At 48.7% G+C, this 20,891-nt stretch overlaps 8 protein-coding genes; 3 read left to right on the top strand and 5 right to left on the bottom strand.

The window, feature by feature from the left end:
* Positions 1-529: 529 nt before the first annotated feature.
* FFUJ_06686 (related to hexose transporter protein) lies at positions 530-2,268 on the bottom strand (the record flags this gene model as incomplete). XM_023580040.1 has 3 exons in its annotated part: positions 530-1,600; positions 1,667-1,975; positions 2,032-2,268. 3 exons carry the CDS (start codon positions 2,266-2,268, stop codon positions 530-532), a joined length of 1,617 nt encoding a protein of 538 aa, XP_023432774.1.
* A 974-nt stretch (positions 2,269-3,242) lies between these two features.
* On the bottom strand, positions 3,243-4,847 carry FFUJ_06685 (uncharacterized protein; the record flags this gene model as incomplete). The annotated part of the gene is made up of 1 exon (XM_023580038.1): positions 3,243-4,847. The coding sequence occupies one exon, from the start codon at positions 4,845-4,847 to the stop codon at positions 3,243-3,245; it is 1,605 nt and encodes a 534-aa protein (XP_023432773.1).
* A 498-nt stretch (positions 4,848-5,345) lies between these two features.
* FFUJ_06684 (related to Zn(II)2Cys6 transcriptional activator) lies at positions 5,346-7,851 on the bottom strand (the record flags this gene model as incomplete). XM_023580037.1 has 4 exons in its annotated part: positions 5,346-6,234; positions 6,288-7,464; positions 7,523-7,603; positions 7,650-7,851. The coding sequence occupies 4 exons, from the start codon at positions 7,849-7,851 to the stop codon at positions 5,346-5,348; spliced, it is 2,349 nt and encodes a 782-aa protein (XP_023432772.1).
* A 1,091-nt stretch (positions 7,852-8,942) lies between these two features.
* FFUJ_06683 (probable xylan 1,4-beta-xylosidase) lies at positions 8,943-10,884 on the bottom strand (the record flags this gene model as incomplete). XM_023580036.1 has 6 exons in its annotated part: positions 8,943-9,251; positions 9,301-9,773; positions 9,824-10,045; positions 10,097-10,504; positions 10,564-10,650; positions 10,704-10,884. 6 exons carry the CDS (start codon positions 10,882-10,884, stop codon positions 8,943-8,945), a joined length of 1,680 nt encoding a protein of 559 aa, XP_023432771.1.
* Positions 10,885-11,476: 592 nt separating this feature from the next.
* On the top strand, positions 11,477-13,184 carry FFUJ_06682 (related to glucuronyl hydrolase; the record flags this gene model as incomplete). XM_023580035.1 has 5 exons in its annotated part: positions 11,477-11,536; positions 11,593-11,757; positions 11,815-12,017; positions 12,074-12,338; positions 12,399-13,184. The coding sequence occupies 5 exons, from the start codon at positions 11,477-11,479 to the stop codon at positions 13,182-13,184; spliced, it is 1,479 nt and encodes a 492-aa protein (XP_023432770.1).
* Positions 13,185-14,000: 816 nt separating this feature from the next.
* On the top strand, positions 14,001-15,927 carry FFUJ_06681 (related to allantoate permease; the record flags this gene model as incomplete). XM_023580034.1 has 7 exons in its annotated part: positions 14,001-14,096; positions 14,154-14,350; positions 14,434-14,655; positions 14,717-14,795; positions 14,857-15,341; positions 15,397-15,616; positions 15,667-15,927. 7 exons carry the CDS (start codon positions 14,001-14,003, stop codon positions 15,925-15,927), a joined length of 1,560 nt encoding a protein of 519 aa, XP_023432769.1.
* Positions 15,928-16,521: 594 nt separating this feature from the next.
* On the bottom strand, positions 16,522-17,823 carry FFUJ_06680 (related to GPI anchored protein; the record flags this gene model as incomplete). XM_023580033.1 has 3 exons in its annotated part: positions 16,522-16,828; positions 16,885-17,192; positions 17,254-17,823. 3 exons carry the CDS (start codon positions 17,821-17,823, stop codon positions 16,522-16,524), a joined length of 1,185 nt encoding a protein of 394 aa, XP_023432768.1.
* A 1,305-nt stretch (positions 17,824-19,128) lies between these two features.
* Positions 19,129-20,503, top strand: FFUJ_06679 (uncharacterized protein; the record flags this gene model as incomplete). XM_023580032.1 has 4 exons in its annotated part: positions 19,129-19,143; positions 19,194-19,254; positions 19,302-19,586; positions 19,650-20,503. The coding sequence occupies 4 exons, from the start codon at positions 19,129-19,131 to the stop codon at positions 20,501-20,503; spliced, it is 1,215 nt and encodes a 404-aa protein (XP_023432870.1).
* Positions 20,504-20,891: the final 388 nt, after the last annotated feature.

Below are 20,891 nucleotides of genomic sequence, written 5' to 3'. Positions count from 1 at the left end.
TAACACCAATCATAACTCCTACTCCACAAAGATTCGCAACACTTGAGAAGCTGATATAACTGGGTCCGAGACTCTGTGTGGACCATTTCTGAGACAACAATTGCAGTCAAAATCCCGAGACATATTGTGACACCGGAAGTCACGATGGCGAGTCAATTATTAGAAGAGTATCAAGGTATAAGCACGTCACTAATGGCCTGAGACCCCGCAATGATCGCCTCTATGACGGTTTTACCCGTGCCCAGCAGCCGAGGAAGCCGGACTTACGCACGGCTCCAGTCCACCATATGGGATTTCTCACCGAGCCAGCCACTGGCCTCCAAAAGGGTCCTTGGGATGGAAAGTGTGACCTCACGAACTCATTCACATGTCTCTCATGCGTTGCCGCGGACTTATTTAACTGGGCATGATCTTTGTCTTGGGTAAAATGGAAATTTGTGGAAACCCATGGCGGCTACATACAGACGAGATCAAGAAACGAGAGCAGTTTATTCAGTACAGTAAGACCATTTCCACCATCCCTCAGACATTATTCCTCCCCTTTCTCAACGTGACTTGCACTCACAGCTTTGCGCTCACGGAGACTGCTCTCATCAAAGGCACGATATTTCTCCTCGCGCTTTTTTGTAATGGCTTGTGTACCAGTCAAAAGCTCGTCACCGTCAAAGATCTGACCAATCTCCTCAAGACCTTTGCCCTTCGTCTCAGGCAGGTACCACCAAGCAAAAACAGTTTCAACGCCGAGAACAGCACACGCAAAGATGTAGTAACGCCAGCCGATGCGGTCCAAGGCTACGGGGTTGACGTAGCCTGTGAAGAAACTAGCCGAGTAGCCACAGAACTGGAAGATCATAGCTGTCTTTGAGCGCAACGAGTAGAGAGAACACTCAACGACGTAGGGAACTGTTGAGATGGCAAAGGGTTGGTAGCCAACCTGGAACAGAAAGATCATGGCAACGACTGCGAGCGCCAGAGGCCGATCGGAAAAGTGGCGTTCCTCGTTGAGGGCAGAACAGATGGTCCATACTATGAAGACAACCAACATGGTAGTAATACCGAATGTGATCAGACCGCGTCGGCCGACTCGATCAATAAGCATAGCAAAGAAAACAGAGCAACACAGCTGCCAAAAAGCAGCGATTGCATTGATAAGAAGTTGCGTGTTGGCATTAGTCACGCCAATGCTGTTCAAGATCTTGGTCAGGTAATAGCCGGTCAGTCCCAGGCCCGACAACTGAGCAGCGAAACCCATGAAGAGTAAGATCCAGAGGCGCTTGCGGTTGCCACTGGTCCGGATAAACTCGGACCACTGGATCGCCTTGTGCTTCTTTTCTTCTTCCAGGGTGGCTTCGATCTCGAGTAACTCGAAGCGCACTAGGCGAGAGTCGTGGTCGCCGCACGAGTGATACTGAGAAAGCACACTCAAAGCTTCATCTCGCCGATCCTTGTACACGAGCCAGCGTGGAGACTCAGGGACCCAAAAGCTAAGAATTAGCTGCAGAATGGCTGGAACGCCCTGCAATAGACTGGGTAGCCTCCAGCTCCAGGAAGAGTTCATCTTGAACGTGCCAAACGTTGTCCAAGCAGCAACAAGATAGCCCTGGTAGAAATAGTCAGTACTAGATACTCAGCACCATCAGTGCCAAAAAGGGAGTTGACCACTCACGACAACCCATTGTGTCATGTATAGAGACACCATTTTCCCACGATGAGTCGGGTATGCGACTTCTGTCATTAGCTGAGGAGCGGCCACAGCTACGATGCCAGTTCCCAGGCCAATGATGATTCGGCCGGCGATAAACATGCCCAGGCTCTGGGCACCGCCCTGAAGGGTAGAACCAACGATGATCAAGAAAGTGCCTAGCGTGATCGGTTTCTTCCGTCCGAAAATCTCGCACAGCTGAGAGGAAAAGAGGGCGGATACGAGAACACCAATATTAATCGCATTCACAAGAGTTCCGAGGTTAGCGCCTGTCTTATCAGCTCACCCGTCAGTCTCATACAATACAACCTGTCACCAGAGAAACATACTGGATCTCCAAATGCTTCCCGCCAGAGGGGCAGAGACTGCATGCCGTTCAGCATGCTGCCGTCGAATCCGCAGGTAAATTGGGCCAGAAAGGCACTGAGCAGAAGCAAGTTCAGCTTGCGTAAATTGGGGTACTGAAACCACCATTTGTCCAGTTTGGGGATGACATCGGCGAGGACAAGGCCTTCAAATTCTTCCACATCAGCCATTTCTCTCTTGGCGTGGTTCGGATCGTTCATGTTGAAGTGGAACAGGGGTTATCGGCAGGATCGCATAAGTGGAAGCCTGGAACTTGTAAGAAGCGGCAAATGTCAAATCTGTTACTAAGGCATAGCTGCTTGTATCCAGGTGCAGATCGCCAATATATAGAACGCAGGCAATTACAGATAATTCCAGCCCTGACGAATTTCGGATTCAGCTCCGCCCTTGACTCTGTTAGAATGCGGGGAAAACCTGGGGGCGTTGGGTTTCGCACTAGTGGCATGACATCGGAGAAAGCGTCGGAGCAGCTCCTACAAGCGATCAATTCTTGCCGTTTCATGGGCCTCATTTGCTACTGAGTTAGTCGAAGCTTCTATCAGGTCATAATTGGAAACGATTGGGCATGTCGTTCCATGGCTTCAAGCCCTGAGTCTGCCGCCACAGCTATTAGAATCTTTTCCGAAGCCAGCAGCACATAACGCTTGCCCATGGAGCTCGAGACGTAATTCCAGGTAACATCTGCTAATATTGACCAGACAGTCAATAATGCCTCTCATAGAGTGCTAGAGGGCTTTCAGCATAAGATGAAACACAGAAGACTACAAATGATTTGATCGTGAAAAAGCCATTATGCCAAATATGTCATACTGTCAACTGAAGTGTGCCAGAACTTTGTTTACTCTCGGCATGCGGCCTAAGTTTCGGCATTCGTGGTGAACGGGGGCGCATTAATTAATTCAATGACCTTTCCGTAGCATGTTTGAAGTATACCTTCTAAAATAGCGTGCATGTGTTGACTGAGAGGACATATGCTGGACCCTCTTGAAGCAGTGCATCTTGCTCATTCCTCAGAGTCAGATTCAGTATTTCAGCATGCACAACATATATTTCCAGATGGCATACGAATATGTTCTCAATCTATTGGCCTAATTAAGGTAGCTTAGAACTTCTGAGTAGGTTATAAAGACATGGTAGATAGACTGTGCGCGCGAATGGATTTCATTGTTTGCCACTATCTAGAATAGACAATGGGATCCAGGGAGGGGTCGTGACGCCAAAGCACCGTGCTTACACTGCCATGTTCATCGACACCAAACTCTACCTTCCAGAATGACGGATCATTATCATTTCCTAATACCCATCTACCGCGACGCGACAAATCGTTCCGTGGTTGCAACCACGTAAAAGTATCGCCATCGTAATGCGTCAACTTGTACCTTTCCGAATCCATTCCCTGGAAATCCCAAAAGAGCACTCCCTCTTTCAAATTGACCACGACGCTGAAGACACGGCTCTGATCGATGTATTCTCCCACGTATGCCTCCAATGGTTTGTGAGGGTTGACGGTCTCCGGTTGGCCCTGCACCAGACCTAGAGCCATTCGGTCATACCATCCCAAGTTGATAGCGATGGACGTCTTCGCGTTCGAAAGAAAATCGGTGCGATTCTTGATCGGAACTCCAATGATTTCCTCAAGGACCATTTGTGACACCCAGTCAGGCACATCAGTGAGTGAGAGGCTGTTGCTCATGACCAACACGACGCTCTCCGTACGGGGAATCAGTACAACAACCGCAAGAGCGCCTGGGAGCGTGCCTTGGTGGTATAATATCAGCTCTTCCTCTCCTCCTTTTCCGATTATCGGCATTTCCTGCGGCATCAGCCGGCCGTTCAGGCCAATATGTCCCAAGTTGCTGGGCAGCTGCACACGGGCCCATCCCAGTCCGTAAGACACTTCTTCCCTCTCAGTCGAGAGCATTGGAACGTGAGGAAACATGATCTTCGACACCTGCTTCAGAGGAGAGCCTGGTGTAGAGGTTCGGCCTGTCTGACACTCATGATTGAAACTCTGAACAAAGCAAGTATAGAGCTTGATCAAGTCAGCAGCGCAAGACTGGAGTCCACCCGAACCGCAGCCGATACCATCCTCACCAAGCTTGGGTCCTGGTATGCACCATGGTGTGCCATCATCCAAGGCGTTGTAAGACTTTGTCACGTTATCTGTGTCGCTGGGTGGGGGTCTCATAAAGGACCTTCGCAAGCCGAGCGCAGTGAAGACCTGCTGCTGGAGGAAGTCGTCCAGAGAAGTACCGCTGAGGCTTCTGAAACTCTCATCGCAGGCATCATAAGCAGTGCTATTGTACGCGAATGAACCCAGGTGCGCGGGGACCAGAGTCTGTTGATTGACGACCCGCATGCAGTCGTCTTTGTCGATCAATATGTTGCCTTCACAACCACCAACCAGGTTTCCGCAAGATGACATACCACTGCGGTGGCTGTAAATATCTGCCAGTGTTGTGTTATTATACAAATAAGTGTCGTTGGGATGGAAAGAGGGTGTTGCGTCTTTGACAAGCATCTCCCACGATGCAATGCCTTGGTCGACCAATATGCCCATGGCCGCGGCTGACAGGCCTTTAGCGAGTGAGCATACTGGGAATATTGTCTCTTCTGTAACAGGAAGTCTGTTCTGGAGATCTCGGAAGCCGTAGTTTGCATGATAGACAGGCTGGTTCTTGGTTGCGACCGAGAGACTCAAGCCTGGCGTGCCACCAAGCTTCATCAACTCTTGAATGGCAGGGCCAAAGGCATCAAGCCTACGGGATAAGTCGTCCATGGCACTTCGGTGTTAAAAGTAGCTCCAATGCAACGAATCTCGATCTGGAAACTGGCATGCCCCTTAAACTCTTATCATGAGTCTATACTCTATAGTACCTTTATGGAGGTGGACTTCGGGGTGAGCCCGACAGCTTGGCCGACGGGGGTTGGTTGCAAAAGCCCGCACGCGGATAGTAGACCCCGCTTTTTGTCTACAGCCTTATCATCCTTATCATTTTCTAGAAATCAAAGAAGTCGATGTGGCCAGTAGATTTGTCCAACTTTGTTTTCCCGCCAACTGGTTCCCAGCTGGGGACGGGCCTCTGGTCTAAGCAGGTCAGATCGAAAAAGACGATCAGCCTATCTATGACTATGTATTAGATGATCTACACGACGCGGGACATGCTTCAATAGCATACAGCCAGGATTTTCCAAGACGATACCTTGGAACACATTATTCACCACGAAGACAACTCTGCTGGTCCTTCCAGGCCAGGCTCATATTCATGACTACACATCAGTCTCCAATATACGAGCGACTCAGCATACTAACGCGCTCTGACGGAAGAAACGTCTGCTCTGAGAGATCATAGAAATCGAGGCAATTCCCTGCCATATTCATATCCGCACCGACCACTTCTCCCATGTCATTACCCGGCTTTGCCTGCGCGGCGAATATTGAATCGTGAGTTGCGTTGCCCATCTGAAATGACAGCGGAAGTGGCGGGAAAGCCAGAGAAATGCTCTCGGGCGACTCCGTCTGAGTACCATTAATCCCTATTTCTCCGTCTAATACGCCTGGTACTGCTGCTTCATTTGAAGCGCTCATCCTTTGAAGTCCTGCACTGCGAAAGCTAACATCCGCATTTCTTAATGAAGGAATGGCGTCCTGCTTCTCAGAAAAAGCTTCCCGGATATCGACCGAACCGGAACCTTCGATGCGAGCCTTCTTGAGGCGCGAGCAGAACTTAGAAGCCAGATTGGCTCGGGCTGCAGGCTGGTCCCCGTTCCACCTCCGAGATATCTCCTCGAGGCTCGCTATGATCGAATTGAAAGATGAAGTGAGGGTGGACTGGTAGTATGCGGCATGAGTCAGCAGCATCTTGCCGCACACGAAGAGGCAAAACGAAAACTGGGGACTGATAAGTACATGTGAGTGGCCAAGGAACTGCTCTGCGATTGTGGCAACTTCATCGGCCGCAACCTGACAGGTTTCTGCACTGGAAGCAGAAGGCAATCTGACAGGAAGAGACTGCCATTCTGCTGGTGGATATGCTAAGCCCTGATGTAGGAGGACAACGGCAGTGTTGTGTGCTATGTGCGCGAGGACTAGATTGGGATCCAAGTTGCCGTCATTGTTGAATTGGCAAGCTTTGCGCCATTTCTCAGGGAGAAAGAATTTCCACCTGGTCTGGTTAGCTCAGCCTCTTCATTATTTATATGGGAAGGAAATACATACTGCACGAGCCGCAAGTCCAACTGCTTGAATCTCATAAGCCACCTCTGAACTTCGTGGACCTCCTTGAAGTCAACTCGGTATTGGAGAAAAAACGATGTGACAAGGCTCAGACTCTCCGTTGCCTCTATACAAAATGCGAAGCCTCCTAGAGAAGCCTGGCCATCCTCGGTATCGCGAGTGGCTGGCAAATAATCCTTCTCACGGTCGTGGGACCGGGTCGAGATTCCAAAGTAGGGAGTAGGAGTCTGGCTTGGTTCTCCAATCTCCCATATAGCGCCTTCGCAAGGCAGCCTCCTCGTGACATCAGCACTAGTTAGTGAGAGATTCCATCCGGTGCAGATACTGCAGAAGCGGTCCATGAGGAAGACATTCCAGAAGATGCGGCGCCGCTCTTCTACTTCGGCCCACGTTGCTGCTGGGGGGAGAAACGCCACCCTCTCGATTAGAGCCTTTGACCTGGACTGATGTGACTGGGTCTCCTCCTCCTCAGTGCTGAGGCGTAGTTGTTCAACAGTTCTAGACATGCTGCCGACTATGGACCATGCTGAGGGACCTCTGCCGCTACCAATAATGTCAAATGCACAAATGGTCATTGCTTGCAAGTTCTCGACCGAAAAGGACTCCATACTCGCAAGTATGACTGTCTGGCGGCAGCTAGTGGAGTACTGAGCACGGAGTTCTGGGGCGCTCTGGAGCCGTGGATCATCTGAGAATCGTATACAGAGAGATACTATAGCGTGGAGTATTGTCGATACTCGCGCTCTTCCAGAAGGATTGGAGAGCAGCCCTCGAAATGTCGGCTCATGTAGCATTGGTATCCAAGGATGCATCTGATTGAAGTATATGTTGACCATTGAGTCCACTAGATCGTCTGGAGGGAGGGTACCCAGGTTAACCTGGTGTTGAAGACCGAAATTATTTTTTGACTGGTGCGTATTTGTTGCATTGAATGTGCTTCCTGGCTGAATTCCTTCCACTACCGAATCCACCTGTTGACCGATTTCCGACAATGGCAATTCGGCGAGATGTCTTCGGACATCTGATGCTATCTGCTGGATTGAAACTTCTGGATGCGAGTCTGGTGTTTGCCCGTACTGCTGGTTATTTGGCTTATTGATGCTGTTCCAGATCTGCTGCCAGAGAACACCCTGGCCAACAAACATGTTTTCCAGCGTCGCTACCGGCAAGTTAGTCAGCTACAAGGATTGAATATGTGAAGTCGCTTTGCTGCGTACCTACACGCTGAGTCAATGTCTCAATAGCCCCCGCTCGCATGCCCGGCTTTGACTTTTCCTGGTCGTATATGCATTCGGCTCCTTCAACATGTCAGTCGGTCAAGTTATAAGATTGCGTGAGATTTACCGAGCTTGATACACGTCCCGCATGGTTGATCTCTTGAGCACTTGGCCTTTCGCCTTCGACATAGAGAGCACGAAGGTCCTTGGGGGTCGTCTTTGCTGGTGCGCTTGCGTTTCTCAGGCCGAGGTTCGTCTGAATGGACTCCATTGAGTCGGGGCGATGACTCTTCATCGTTATCTTGCTCTGAGTAGGGCTGAAAGCTCATGTTTGGAATCTGCTGGTCGCGATAAAGCAGCGCTGATAAGCTTTGATGTGCACGCGGCGTGTTGCGAACATGCGAGACGGCAGAGACAATCAATCATAACGAGTGGCGGGGCCCCATGGGGCATGTCACGTCACGTCACCCTCGTTGGAGTTTAGTTTTCGTGGAGAAGTGTCTGTATGATCTCATTGGGTATCGGGGTCGGGATAGGTCTCGGAAATGAGTCCGACAGCCGTTCAATCACAAGAGTATCAACAAATTTCAAACATCTTTACCAATGAAACTATTCTACTACTTAGCTTATCTTGGTTGCTGTTTATCTTGCAATTACTTTCATTACAACCTTTTCTTTGTCACTCTGAAAATCTTTATATACATAGAACTTAACAATATGAAATGAGATGGATGTGACTTCTAGTGCTAGACTTGATGGGGTTTGTGATCCATCGCTTGAGTGGAGATTGTCCTGGAGTATAATTGGGTCGCTTAAATGAGGTAGGAAACAGAAAAGCGGGCTCGTCGGAGCAAGTCCGTAATCTAATCCGTCGCCGGTCAATCTGCTGAGTGTAGGGTATTATTGCAATTTTAGATTTCTCTTTAGTAAAGTTATAGCGAAGCCACTTCTATTAATAACAATTTATATAAGTAATATAGTATATAAAATTGAATCAACTAGATCTATCTGCTATTTTAAGTTTTTAAATTTAATGTGAAGATTTACTCTAACTTGTAATATTAAGCCAAGAGGAAAAATAATAACTACGGAATAGTTGGTTGGAATTGGAACGAACTGTGATTTTGTCGGAGAAACCATGGGTAACACCAGTGGAGCCAGGCTTATCTTAGCGTCATTTTCTTATCTGAATCCAATCTCCTAAGATAAACCAATCTCATCTCGGTTAGCTTCACCCTACAGCCCCCCAACCCAAAGCACCATTCTCGAGCTCACTGGTGCAATTGGCTAGTCAGCACATCTACTGGTTATAATTAAGGGCCAGAAACTAAGGGTCCAAGGCAAAGATGCTTATATATAAGGAGACGAAGGCGAGTTAAAAATACAAGAATAAATCAGCATCAGATTTGGCCCATCACCTTCACCATCGATCGTAATTAGGAATGTTCTCCTTGTGAAAAGTCTCCCTGACCTCGTTGAATCCAACTTGGGGTCCATTGTGAGGCCAGGGCTCTCCATCCCCAGTTGCAAATATCGCCCAAGATGCGCCCGAAAACACAAACCAGTTTGGCGGAGCAAAAGCTTGCCAGGACGACGCGATTGACGTCACGTAAACAGGGGCCTCCTTTCCGAAACTGTAACCTAGCCGGTATTTGAGGGGTTCAGCCTTGATGTGTAGCCTGAAACCACCAGCAAGACCGCTCGTTTGGTTGAGTGGAGTTTGCCAATACTGTCGCAATTAGCAATGGACTCACATATACATTGGAATGGCCACTCACCTCCTGGGTGCCATTCTTGTTGAGCTCAGTGTAGATGCAAATACCGGTAGCATTAACACATCCTCGAACACCGATATCTTGATGCTGAAACTCGGAAAGGTATGAAGAAATCCCGATCCTGTTTCTTGGGCCCAGATCCCCCTTGAAGCTGGAGAGTTCGGCTGAGAACGTCATGTTGAGCGACTTCTGCTTGCGTAACAACGCCGCTGGGGTATCGCGGTCACTGAGACCGAAGACGTTAGGTTTCAGCACCAATTTACCTTTCTCTAACTTGTAATTCTTGGTATACGGTACTCGAAATTGATACCATGATGGGTCGAGGTTAGTACGAGAAAAGTCGTCGACCCATTGTCGAGGAACCTGTCGTGGACCAACCTCTGGCTTTATTTGCTTGCTGAGCAGAACAGGATCGCCTTGATTGAAGACTGGCCACTCATCCTTCCAGTCAATATTGACCATGAAGGTCTCTCGGCCTTGTCATAGTTAGGTATCAATCAACAAATATTTGAAGAGGCGAACGCACCGAGAGGAGATGATCCGTTGATGTTGCGGCGAGCTAAGAACGTCGCATACCATAGTCCGTCATTTGTCTTTGTCAGGGTAGCATGTCCAGTGGACTGGACGGTGAGATTGTCAAAACCCCATTGACCATTGTATAGCAGAGGGTTGTGTGGCCCGGCAACAAATGGACCAGAGGGAGTCTTGCTTCTTGCGATGGTCGATCGATGTAGCTGATCCGTACCGCCTGAGGAGCATCAACTTTTATTTTGCTCGAGAAAGACTCAAACACACCCACCTTCAGCGATCAGGAGATAATACCACTCATCCTTGTAATACATCTTGGGTCCTTCGGGTCTGGCTGTCGAATTATGTGGCAAGGTCCCGTTCCAAAGACTAACATAGGGTCCTACGCAATTTCCAGATGCCAGAGATACCTCGCACTGGGAGATACCCCAGAGTCGATCTTTGTTGTTGTTGGGGGCCATGAGGTTGAGGTAGGTCTTCTTGGTCACAGGGTCCTGGAAAAGCTCAGGGTCGATGCCCCATGGCTCGGCCCAGACAGGGTCAGACCAGTTAACGAGGTCTTCCGAGGAAATGAACCAGACACGAGGCCATACACGGGCCACGGGATCATAGGTCCAACGGGTCATTGCTGACAGCCAGAACTTGCCATCGATAAAAGAGAGACTTGGCGCCCAGGCCCCTGTCCGTAGTGAGTCAGATATCTTGCGTCGCACATGAGAATTGGAACGTGTGATTTACCTGCTCCAGTGGGCGTCCCATAGAGCTGCAGCTGCTCTGGCCTTGTCAAAGCATGAGACTTGATCGTCCAATTGGATAGGTCCTTGCCTTAGAATCAATCAGCAAATCTGGCTCGATGAAAGAATGGGTTGGGAATTTACTATGGTAGATGGGAATACCGGGCCAGTACTCGAAAGAGGAAGTGGCGATGTAGTAATCGTCGCCCACGGTCAGGATCGCAGGATCTGGATTCCAACCACTAATGATGGGGTTCCAGATGGCCTGAGCCACTGGTTGGAATAACACGACCCAACCGCACAGAAAACGAGTTAACGGATACATGGCAGTTAATTAGATATGTTGTCTGAAGGAAGATCCAATGCCTGATATCTTAAAATAATCAGCGTAGCCCCGTAATATAATTGGGGTTGATTACCACCACAGTATTGAATAGGCCAAACGGCGGACACAGGTTCCGGGACAGGCTTATGGAGTCTTTTGCCTATAGCCTATGCATCGTAGTATGTATAATGGTGGTCTTGGTACACATGATAGGGCTGGCATGCATCTTCGGAAAAGGCCCGAGACCTTTTCCGACATCATGGCAGACCAAAAAGTCGGGCTCTGCTGTATACGGTAAGGCCTGAAATCAATTCACTGAATATCAAAAACGTAAGCAAGAGTTGCAGTGGATCTTATGGGTAAGGGCATCATCATGGAGACTCACCCAAGCTTACGGGAAATTATCCGACATCTTCTCCGGTCTAAGTTAGATTATCATGCATCTCCAGCTATCAACTGAGTAAGCATTCTTCGAGACAAAATAATTTGTAGTCTTGAAATAACGAGCCTATTTGCAATAAGCAACTCATTGTTTTCTTCTGCATCTGTTACCTTGATTCCCACCTTGCCTAGCGCCCTATACCTTGCAACGATGAAGCTCTCAGAAACGATGCAGCCTAACCAAATCTTGGCGATGAAGCGTAAACTTCCTGTGCGCACCCTTAATTCATTGAGTATTGCGGCAGTCGCTCATTATTATTCTTCTAGATTTCGGAAAGCCAATACACAAATGGTGCGAAGAGAAACGGGACGGAGAGAACAAAAGCCGACGTGAAGAAATCCCTATCCAGTGAATACAAGCATCTTGAACTTCTTTACTCCCCGTCCGTTGAGATGAAGATATGGGCCGTCGCTGAGAGAAGCCTCAACATGGTATGTCTTTTGCAGCTTAGAGTTAAAATTATAGTGAAAATCTAACACCCCAACCAGCCAGAGCCGCCTACCTGGTTCCCGGAATATACCAAGCCAGGAAGCACTGAGTATGTCTACAGAGATGCTTCGTTCTGGACTTCGGGCTTCTTTCCGGGGTTGCTCTGCCTGATCATGGAGCGTAGAAAGAAATTCCAAACTGAACTGCGACTTCTTGGCCTTTCTCGACCGAAGCCAGACTTTCCTCACACGATTCAGCTTGAGTACTACTCTCTTACCTATTTGTAACCAAGACACGTTGCTGATAAGTCATTGCTAGATATGCCTCAAAGTGGTGGACCGAGAGTCTTCACCAAAACGGGTCTCTCATGGGCACACACGATCTGGGATTCATGATTTGCCCCTGGGCTCGTTTGCAGTGGGATCTACATCGTGATCTCAAGGCGTTCGACACATTGATGACGGCCGCCAACACTCTAGCCGACCGTTTCTCGGACAAGGTCGGCTGCATGCGATCATGGGATGTCTGCCAGACAAAGGTGTATTCGTTCACAGACCCAAGCAAGGACTTTCTTGTTATTATTGTAAGTTTGATGTCCGAAAAACATATTCTCATGGCCAGGCGAGCATTGCTGACTGAATAGGACAACATGATGAACCTCGACCTCCTCTTCTGGGCGGCATCCGAGGCCTCTTCCCAAGCTGATTCGACCCGATTCTTCGACATTGCCATGGCCCATGCTCGCACATCGAGAGAGTATCTTATTCGTGCCGACTGGTCAAGCTACCACGTTGCCAACTTCGACCCCTCGACCGGCGCTCTCAAAGAACGTCTTACAAACCAGGGCTACAGTCATACATCATGTTGGTCGCGAGGTCAGGCATGGGCCATTGCAGGGTTTGCAAAGTCTTATGAATGGAGCGGCGAGAGCTCTTTTCTTGACACGGCCAAGAACTGTGCCGATTACTTCTTGAGGAGATTACCCGATACGCATATTCCGCCATGGGACTTTGACGCACAGGACGAGTCTGCTGCTACGCAACCCCCAGACACAAGCGCAGCCATGGTCGCTGCTTACGGCATGCTGCTTATCCATCAATCCCTCCAGAATCGCTCCGAGGCATCTCCGTACCTCGACCATGCCCTGCGGATAGTAGATGCTGTTTGTGAGAGGCACTTGAACCCTGCCGCCAGCCAGAAACAGGACCTGGGAACGATTCCCACAGTGGAAAATGGTCGTGCCACTGTTGTCAAGTGTGTCGAGACAGCTGCGGGACTCGGAGACACCATCCTCAACGGAGCGACTATTAACAACTTCGAATTTGCGCCACGTCGTTGGGCCGATCATGGGCTTGTGTATGCTGATTACTTTTTCGTCCTGTTTGGAAACAAGCTTCTAGAAATGAACGCGTTGAGGTCATTGGCATAGATTGAGTAGAGGTATCTTGAATCACGAATGTAAACTTTTTATCTATACTTTTCATATCGTCCCCTGAACCTATATTTCTGCTGCAGGTGAGAGGGTAAATTTTGTTGCGAACGAGCGAAGATCCTAGCATCAATAATATCAAGCTCAAAGCTTTTCATTCTTACCAGAACACAGAGCACGTAGAGTCCTAGGCTGCACAAATGATAGTAGTCTGTGACCATTTTCATTGCCATGTTCGATCGCCACGACTGAATTGGCTTTGATCCTACTGTGCTCAGTAGATACATTGTCTTCAACTTCACTAAATAAAAAGAGAGAACTTAGTCTTCAACTTCTGATCTAGCCAAAGAATAGTTCATTCGTCGCAATCTTGGAGAATCATGTTAGTAGGGTACAAATCCCTGCAGTGGAGATAGCTCTGAGAATTGGCCCCAAAACACCACCATCAGAGCTGCTCTGAACGGGGGCGGGTCATTTGTGACGCCATGTATGCCAGTGGCGTGGTCGCTAGTTAAAACAACTGCTAGCGGAGGATACGACGGTCTCGCCTACGGGGGCATCGGGCGTAGTTCCGATAGATCCCCCGTCCTCCGCCTCCACGTTTCCCCGCAGTAGCTCTTGTTTGTGACTTGTGACTTATACACTTGCAGTGTACTGTAATTGTATCGGAGCTGCGCCAGCGCCGAGTTATAGTTATATGAAGTCTTCCTGTCTTCGTCGATCACTTTTGCTCATCATCAGGTGTTCAGAGTAACTACACATCGACTAGATCAACTCTCGGCATATCCTACACTTCGTCGAAGACCAAGGCCCGTCATGGTTAAAGCAACCGAGGTACAGCATAGTGATTCCATCACTCCTGCTGAGGCAACTGCCAATCATGGTCAAAAAACCGCAACCGCAGATCTTGAGGTACTGTATAACATGCCCGAGGCTTACGTCGCCAATGTACTAACATCTCAATTCTAGACTGCCAACTATGCCCAAGATGCCCCGATCGAAATTGACGACAAGACAAACAAGGAGCTTTTCTGGACTGTAAACAGGCGCATCCTAGCTTGCATGCTCGGAACATACTTCTGCCAATCTTTGGACAAGGGCACGCTTGGCTTTTCGTCTGTCATGGGTATCCAGGAAGATGCCAATCTCCACGGACAGCAGTTCTCGTAAGTAGAACCGCCCATCATCTCGTGGCAATGAGGATAACATGAGATGGCTCATTCAACGTACTGACGACTTGACCCTCCAGATGGCTAGGAACAATCCTCTACATGGGAGTTCTCGTCGGCGAATATCCTACCAACTTTCTGCTTCAAAAGCTACCTGTTGCCAAGTACTTGGCGACCAACGTCTTCTGTTGGGGGGTTGTGATTGCCTGTTCTGCGGCTGCTAAGAACTTTGCAAGCCTCATGGTAGTTCGCTTTCTTTTGGGTATGTTTGAGTCATGCGTTCAGCCGGCCTTTATCATCATGTGAGTCATAGACATCCCCCACCCTTTGCAGCTCTTCCGATCTAATGATATGGTGCGATAGGACGAGTATGTGGTACACAAAGCGGGAACAAAGTATCTTGACATCTCTCTGGTACTGCATGACTGGAGTTCAGCTCATGGTATGAAAGGCCCATCTAAGGATAACACCAAGGTATCATGTACTAACAAAAGTACTCATAGGTTGGTGGCATCATTGCATGGGGAGTGTCTCACTACAAGGATGGAGTCATCTATCCTTGGCAACTACTGTTCCTCGTCCTTGGACTACTCACCTGTGTCTGGGGCGTGTTCATCGGTTGGTGGCTGCCCGATTCTCCCATGAAAGCAAAGTGCTTCAACGAAGACCAGAAGCGGCTCATGGTTGAGCGTGTTCGTGCCAACGAGACCGGTATCCAGAACAAATCTTACAAGCGGTATCAGGCCATCGAAGCAGCCACGGATCCCATTGTTTGGTGCTATGTTATGCTCCAACTCACCTCTACTCTGATCATCGGCGGTCTGGGTGTCTTCTCGAATCTCATCATTTCCTTCTTCGGATTCACCTATCTCCAGACCCAGCTTCTCAACATTGCCCAGGGTGCTGTGACAATCGTAGTCATGGTCGGAAGCGCCACACTTGCAACAGCCACGGGGCAGACTGCATGGGTGATGCACGCGTGGACAATGTAAGTTGACAAAATGGCTCTGACCAAAGCACTCGAGTACTAACCCATGTATCAGCCCTCCTATCATTGGAACTGCCATCATCTACAGCATACCTCCGACATCTTCGAACCGCGTCGGTCTACTCATCGCCTTTTACTGTACACAATTCTATCTCGCCGAGGGAAACCTGATCTTTTCCCTGATCTCTCGCAACATTGCCGGCCAGACAAAGAAGTCTACCACGCTGGCCATCACCTTCGTGGCTTGGGCTGCTGGTAACATGACCGCCCCACAGGTATGTTAACACCCGCATGCATTTTGAAGATGTTTACTGATGTTGCCAAGATCTTCCAAAAATCTGATTCGCCTCGTTATGAGAAAGGGTTTACAGCGCATTTCTGTCTATACGTTCTCTTCAACATTTTCCTTGTCATCCTTCGGCTCTTGTTGGTTCGCCGTAATGCCAACAAGAGAAAGGCGGCTCTGGAAGCGTCTCCTGCAGTCGATGATAGTGGCAAGCAAACTGAGAGTGACCAGTTGGGACACCTGAATGCCTTCGCAGATTTGACAGATAAGGAGAATCCTGACTTCAGGTACGACTTCTGATGTAACGGTATGCAAACTACCGGTCAGGGATATTGTGGTGGTCTTAGGAGGAGTACGTGACGAGAGACTATATATTGTGAAGATGATATTGTTACATAGTATACAGCAGCTGGAAATAGCATGTCGTTATTAACCCATTATGCATTGAACATAATAGTTTTCAACAGTGGCAATTCCATCTCGACAACTTGAGCACGTTGTTTGAACATCAAATTAATGGCTAAAGAACAAATGGGGACCGGTCGCGCTTGATTCTCTGTAGTTGACCTAAGCTGAGTCTATTAGGCTGACACCCAGAAGGATACCCAGCTTGTTTAGCTGAGCCACTAGTAGTCTAATGGAGATACTCGACTTTTACGTCAAGTTACATATAAAGCTAATCTGACTTTCACTGTCATTTCCTTTCATGTTGTAGACAGGTCGATATGTCATGCAACCATCCCAGTTGTGTTATTTGTAGTTGAAACCTGTCACTAAGAACTTTCAATTCACCACGCACAGTTTAACTCTCAATTCCCTACATACTATCCCAAAACCACCGCTTCGCCTCTTCAACCTTCAGCCTCATCGTGCAGGGTGTACCAGCGCAAAACCTCAAGCCGACAGGCGATAGAGGAGGGTACCGTATCCAAGAACATCATAGCCTCCACTGTTAGGTCCATAATTACCGCCTCCGCCCTCAACCCCAGCGGTAGAGTTACCATTAGTTTGATCGCGATACATCTTGGTCCAGGAAGCGTTGGCATGTTTGATATCGTTGTAGTGTGCATAGACAAGCTCAAAACCTGGGCGATGGGTGTACCTGCTATCCGCTGAGATAACAGTCTGATTGCCTTCGTAACTCTCGTACAGAGTATACGGGACGTCGTACCCAACGTTATACTTCGAGACATATTCGGAGCTTGATTCATATTAGTTACTGGTCGTGCAAGGCTTGGGACAGCGGGGTTTACTTACGCATGAAGCCCAGCATCTCCCAATGTGGCAAACAAGTCATCCCCCTGGTTGTACCCTTGTTGCATAACAACCCCGAGCAGAGAAATGTCTAGAGTGGCGTGGCCCTGGTCTCTCCCAGCCTCTTGGCCTTGGGACAAAATCTTGCCGCTGCCGGACTCGGTATAGTTCTTATAAATGAAGTTGTTGATCGCTCCACGTCCATCTCCGCCAAGGAAGTAGTTTTTACCATAGTCGTACATCGTTTGGTTGTCAGTAAATACGCCGATTGCCATGATATTGGCGATGCTGCAAAAGTCCCAGTTTGCATACTGTAACTCGATTGTTAACTCGATTCAAGTCATCGCTAATTCGTATAGAAAGAGAACTAACATAATGATACTCGTCTTGCCCGTTGTGGGTTGTCAAAAATCTGTAACTCTCTGAGAAAAAGACATCCTGGAGGAACGTCTTCATCTGGTCTTGATCCGACGCACTCCAGCCGCTATACGAACGTAAAAGCTCTGCTGCATTAGCAAGCTGGTAGCCGTAGATACCAGCAGCGAGGAAGCGATCACTACTACCACCAATGGCCACCATGGTAGACGACCAAGCATTGAGGATAGCAACAGCCGCGTCGGCGTATTGGTCGTCTCCCTGGATGTGCCATCGGATGGCAAGCTGATATGCCGCATGTGCGTCGTTGTAGAGGCGACCATAGTTTTCCGCGTGAGTACCATCCGAGCCGCGATAAATGGTGGGTTGAGGGTCTGGCTCGTATGTTGGTGATGCATGGCTATTGTTGAGCAAGAGTTGCCAATCTGTGGTCCACGGCTCATCACCCTTGAGTACGTGATTCTTGGCTCTTTCCAAGTCCCGAGACGTGTGCAAGAGGCCAGGATGGACGAACCCGGTCACGGATGCAGCCAGCGCGACGATACAAACGATTGCTTTGGCTACCATGTTGAGTTTGGTGCAGATGGTTGTTGTCTTCCCTGACGAGCTGTGTATTTGTTAACTGAGAACTTGAGACCTGCGACTGAGAGCTTGTAGCATCACAGAAAACGAAGGCCTGGGAATGCGAAACTCTTATATCCTCTCAACTACCAGGTGGAGAGTATGTATTACTCCGATATACGGTAGATTCAATGGATAGATCGCTGGATTTCGCAGTGATCTGATGCCATGTAACACGAGCCAACGAGGAGAAAACAAGATGTCGAAGCCGCTTCCATAACCTTTCCCGATAGACTTCCAATAACTGAAATGATCGCCATAAAAATTGGAGTGTCGTACTTTGCAGGCGCGTGTGCCAGTAATGGTTGCTCACGGTCCTCGTGATTGACAAGGTTACTCTTCCGGTTCAATCAGGTCGGAATTGAGTAACAGAACCTCTGTGATATAGAAGGAACTGCTTCATCTACGACTTGAAAAGCGCAGGCATGGGGACTGCATTGGCTTGGCTGCAATAGTTTTGCCTACTCTATGAGAAAAGTTGGTTTGCTTCTGGCCATACTGAATAACACAGGTATGCCGTTTCAGGTGAGTTAACTCAACATCATGGGACGGGACTGCTTCAGTGGACGGAGAAACAATTATTCATTGCCGTCGATGACATACCCCATGTCACCACGTCCCGTTTTAGAATTTCCCTATGACACCAAAACAGCTAGGAACCCGAGGTGTCACTCAAACCGGCCCAAGGAACAGAATAGAACGTGCGGAAGACCTTAGGAAAGCCCAACTCCTCTGATGAAACCAACCACGGGTGGTGACCGATCAATCCTCCGATTACGTGCCATGTGCGACCTGTGTGTTCGCGCTAGGAACATCGTTGCGACTCCTGATCATCAAACGGGTGCAGGAGATTATCCTCCACTCTTTGGCCTGACGATCATTCCCCGGATTCCCCAGACTTTCCCCGCAACTGCATGCGCGAATTAATTACCCGCATGTACTTGCTGGTTTGGAGCTTTCATCCGAAATGTGACTAGGATTTTCATCAAACCGAAATTAGTTATCGGAGCTGGCCCGAGAGATCGCCCGCGATGAGCCACTAAGCCGTATTGATCAGCAATCATAAGACACCAATAGCATCTCTGCATTGCTTATAACCACACGACACATATTGGCTTGGTTGCACCTGTGTTGATCTCTGCAGTAGCAAAAACATACCCGTTCACGTTCAGTAACAGGTTGAGAATAACAAAGACATTTTGGCAAATCGCAACCCTCAGCCTTGTCGAAATCAACGAGAACTGTTGTAAGATGAAACTGCTTACTGTATGGTACATCCCTATATCACATTCGTCACTTGGCTAATACAGACTTAGGGGTCACTCTTACTCATATCGGAGGTTGCTGGCCTCGTGCAGGATGTCCCGAGCATCAATGGTGATTCCGCCAACATCAATATTGACCACCACTGACCAATTGTGCAGCTGCGATTCCGTATGTGCCTTGGACCGAGGGCATGAAGCGGAAGCCATCCGACTTCAACCATCCAGGTCTCTGGCATTCTCACAACGACCTTGAAGTCATGAGAAATGGCGTTCTCAAAGGACTTGACCCGTGGAAGTCAGGCTACGAACAGTTTGCCAACAGCAGCTTCTCGCAGTCCTCTTACAAGATGAACGGGCCATATGCTGTGATTTCCCGCGGATCTGTCAGCAACTACACCTCGTTTGCAAATGACGCCCGCGCCGCTTACCACAATGCTATTATGTGTACGCCCCCCTCCTTTCAACACGTATTTATATAAGCCCTTATAGCTAATTGCGATATCACAGGGTACGTCACCAAGGACCAAGGTCATTGGGATCGCTCTACTACAATTTTAGATGCTTGGGGTACAAATCTGACCAACATCATTGGGACCGACCGCTCCCTGCTCATCGGCATTGAAGGAACCCTGTTTGCGAACGCTGCAGAGATCATGCGATGGGAAGGTGGCTGGACGGAGGTAGGAGCAAAGTGGCAGGGAGGCCAAGGGTTCAGTATCCAGCTCTACTGGCTGTTTCTCCGACAGAGCCTGATCATTGGCCAGGCCAACTACGGTATCGCCTCCATCAAAGCTTTGATGGACTATGCAGTATACCTCGAGGATGTCTCAGCATATAACTTTGCCCTCTGGTCTTACAAGAACGATTGGTGCGCTGGCATTGATGCTACTGTCAACTCCAAGACAGGTCAGAACTCCGAGTCTGGCCGAGACCAGAGCCATGTCATGTCTGGTCTTGGCTGGCTTGCACTCGCCGCTAGAACTTCCAAGACTCAAGGGTACGACTTATTTGGGTATGGAAACAACTTGCTTCTCAAAGGAGCAGAGTACGCAGCCAAATATAACCTGAACGAAACGGTGCCATATGATCCGAAATGGCGTCGCTGCGAATCGGTTCTGGTCAATGGACCCTGGCAAAACATCTCGGAGTTCAACAGAGGCATTGTGCAACAGGTTTCGGGTGGAGTGAAGAAAGCACCAGCAGTGTGGGATCTCCTCTACTATATGTCGGAGGCCAAGGGATTGAACAATCAGTGGACTACCAAGGCTAAGGAAGCATACGATGCGGCAGGTGGAGAAGTGGTGACTGGCGGTGATATGCCTGGCTTTGGAGATCTGCTCTGGGCTACATCTAAGAAGTAGCTTGACCTTAGCGTAGATAGACAGTGGTAATATGAGAAGCTTGAGGCTGTGTGATTTTCTCTTCTGCGACTTCGAGAACGTGAACCTCTAGCCTTTATACGTAGAATTATGACTGGAGATGCGGGGGGCCTGGAATGTCTAAGTTGATATCTAGATGTATCATTTCCCGTTGAGACTTATGGCTGAGAGCTTAAATTAGCAGACAGAACTTAGAAGCTGGACTGCTCTTACAGAGATCGTGGCTTTGGATTTTGCATGGTACGCTGACTTCTGAACTGAAGTCTAAGTGCAATCTATAAGATAACCTTTTTGCTGTAGCATAAACTATGTAGTGGAGGCATTCATTCGCTGGTATCCTACTATATGAAGCAATGTGAAACAAATAAGA

The sequence above is a fragment of the Fusarium fujikuroi genome, chromosome FFUJ_chr06 (genome assembly GCF_900079805.1).
Source record: "Fusarium fujikuroi IMI 58289 draft genome, chromosome FFUJ_chr06".
NCBI lineage: Eukaryota > Fungi > Ascomycota > Sordariomycetes > Hypocreales > Nectriaceae > Fusarium > Fusarium fujikuroi.
This window is presented reverse-complemented; position numbering and strand designations above follow the sequence as displayed.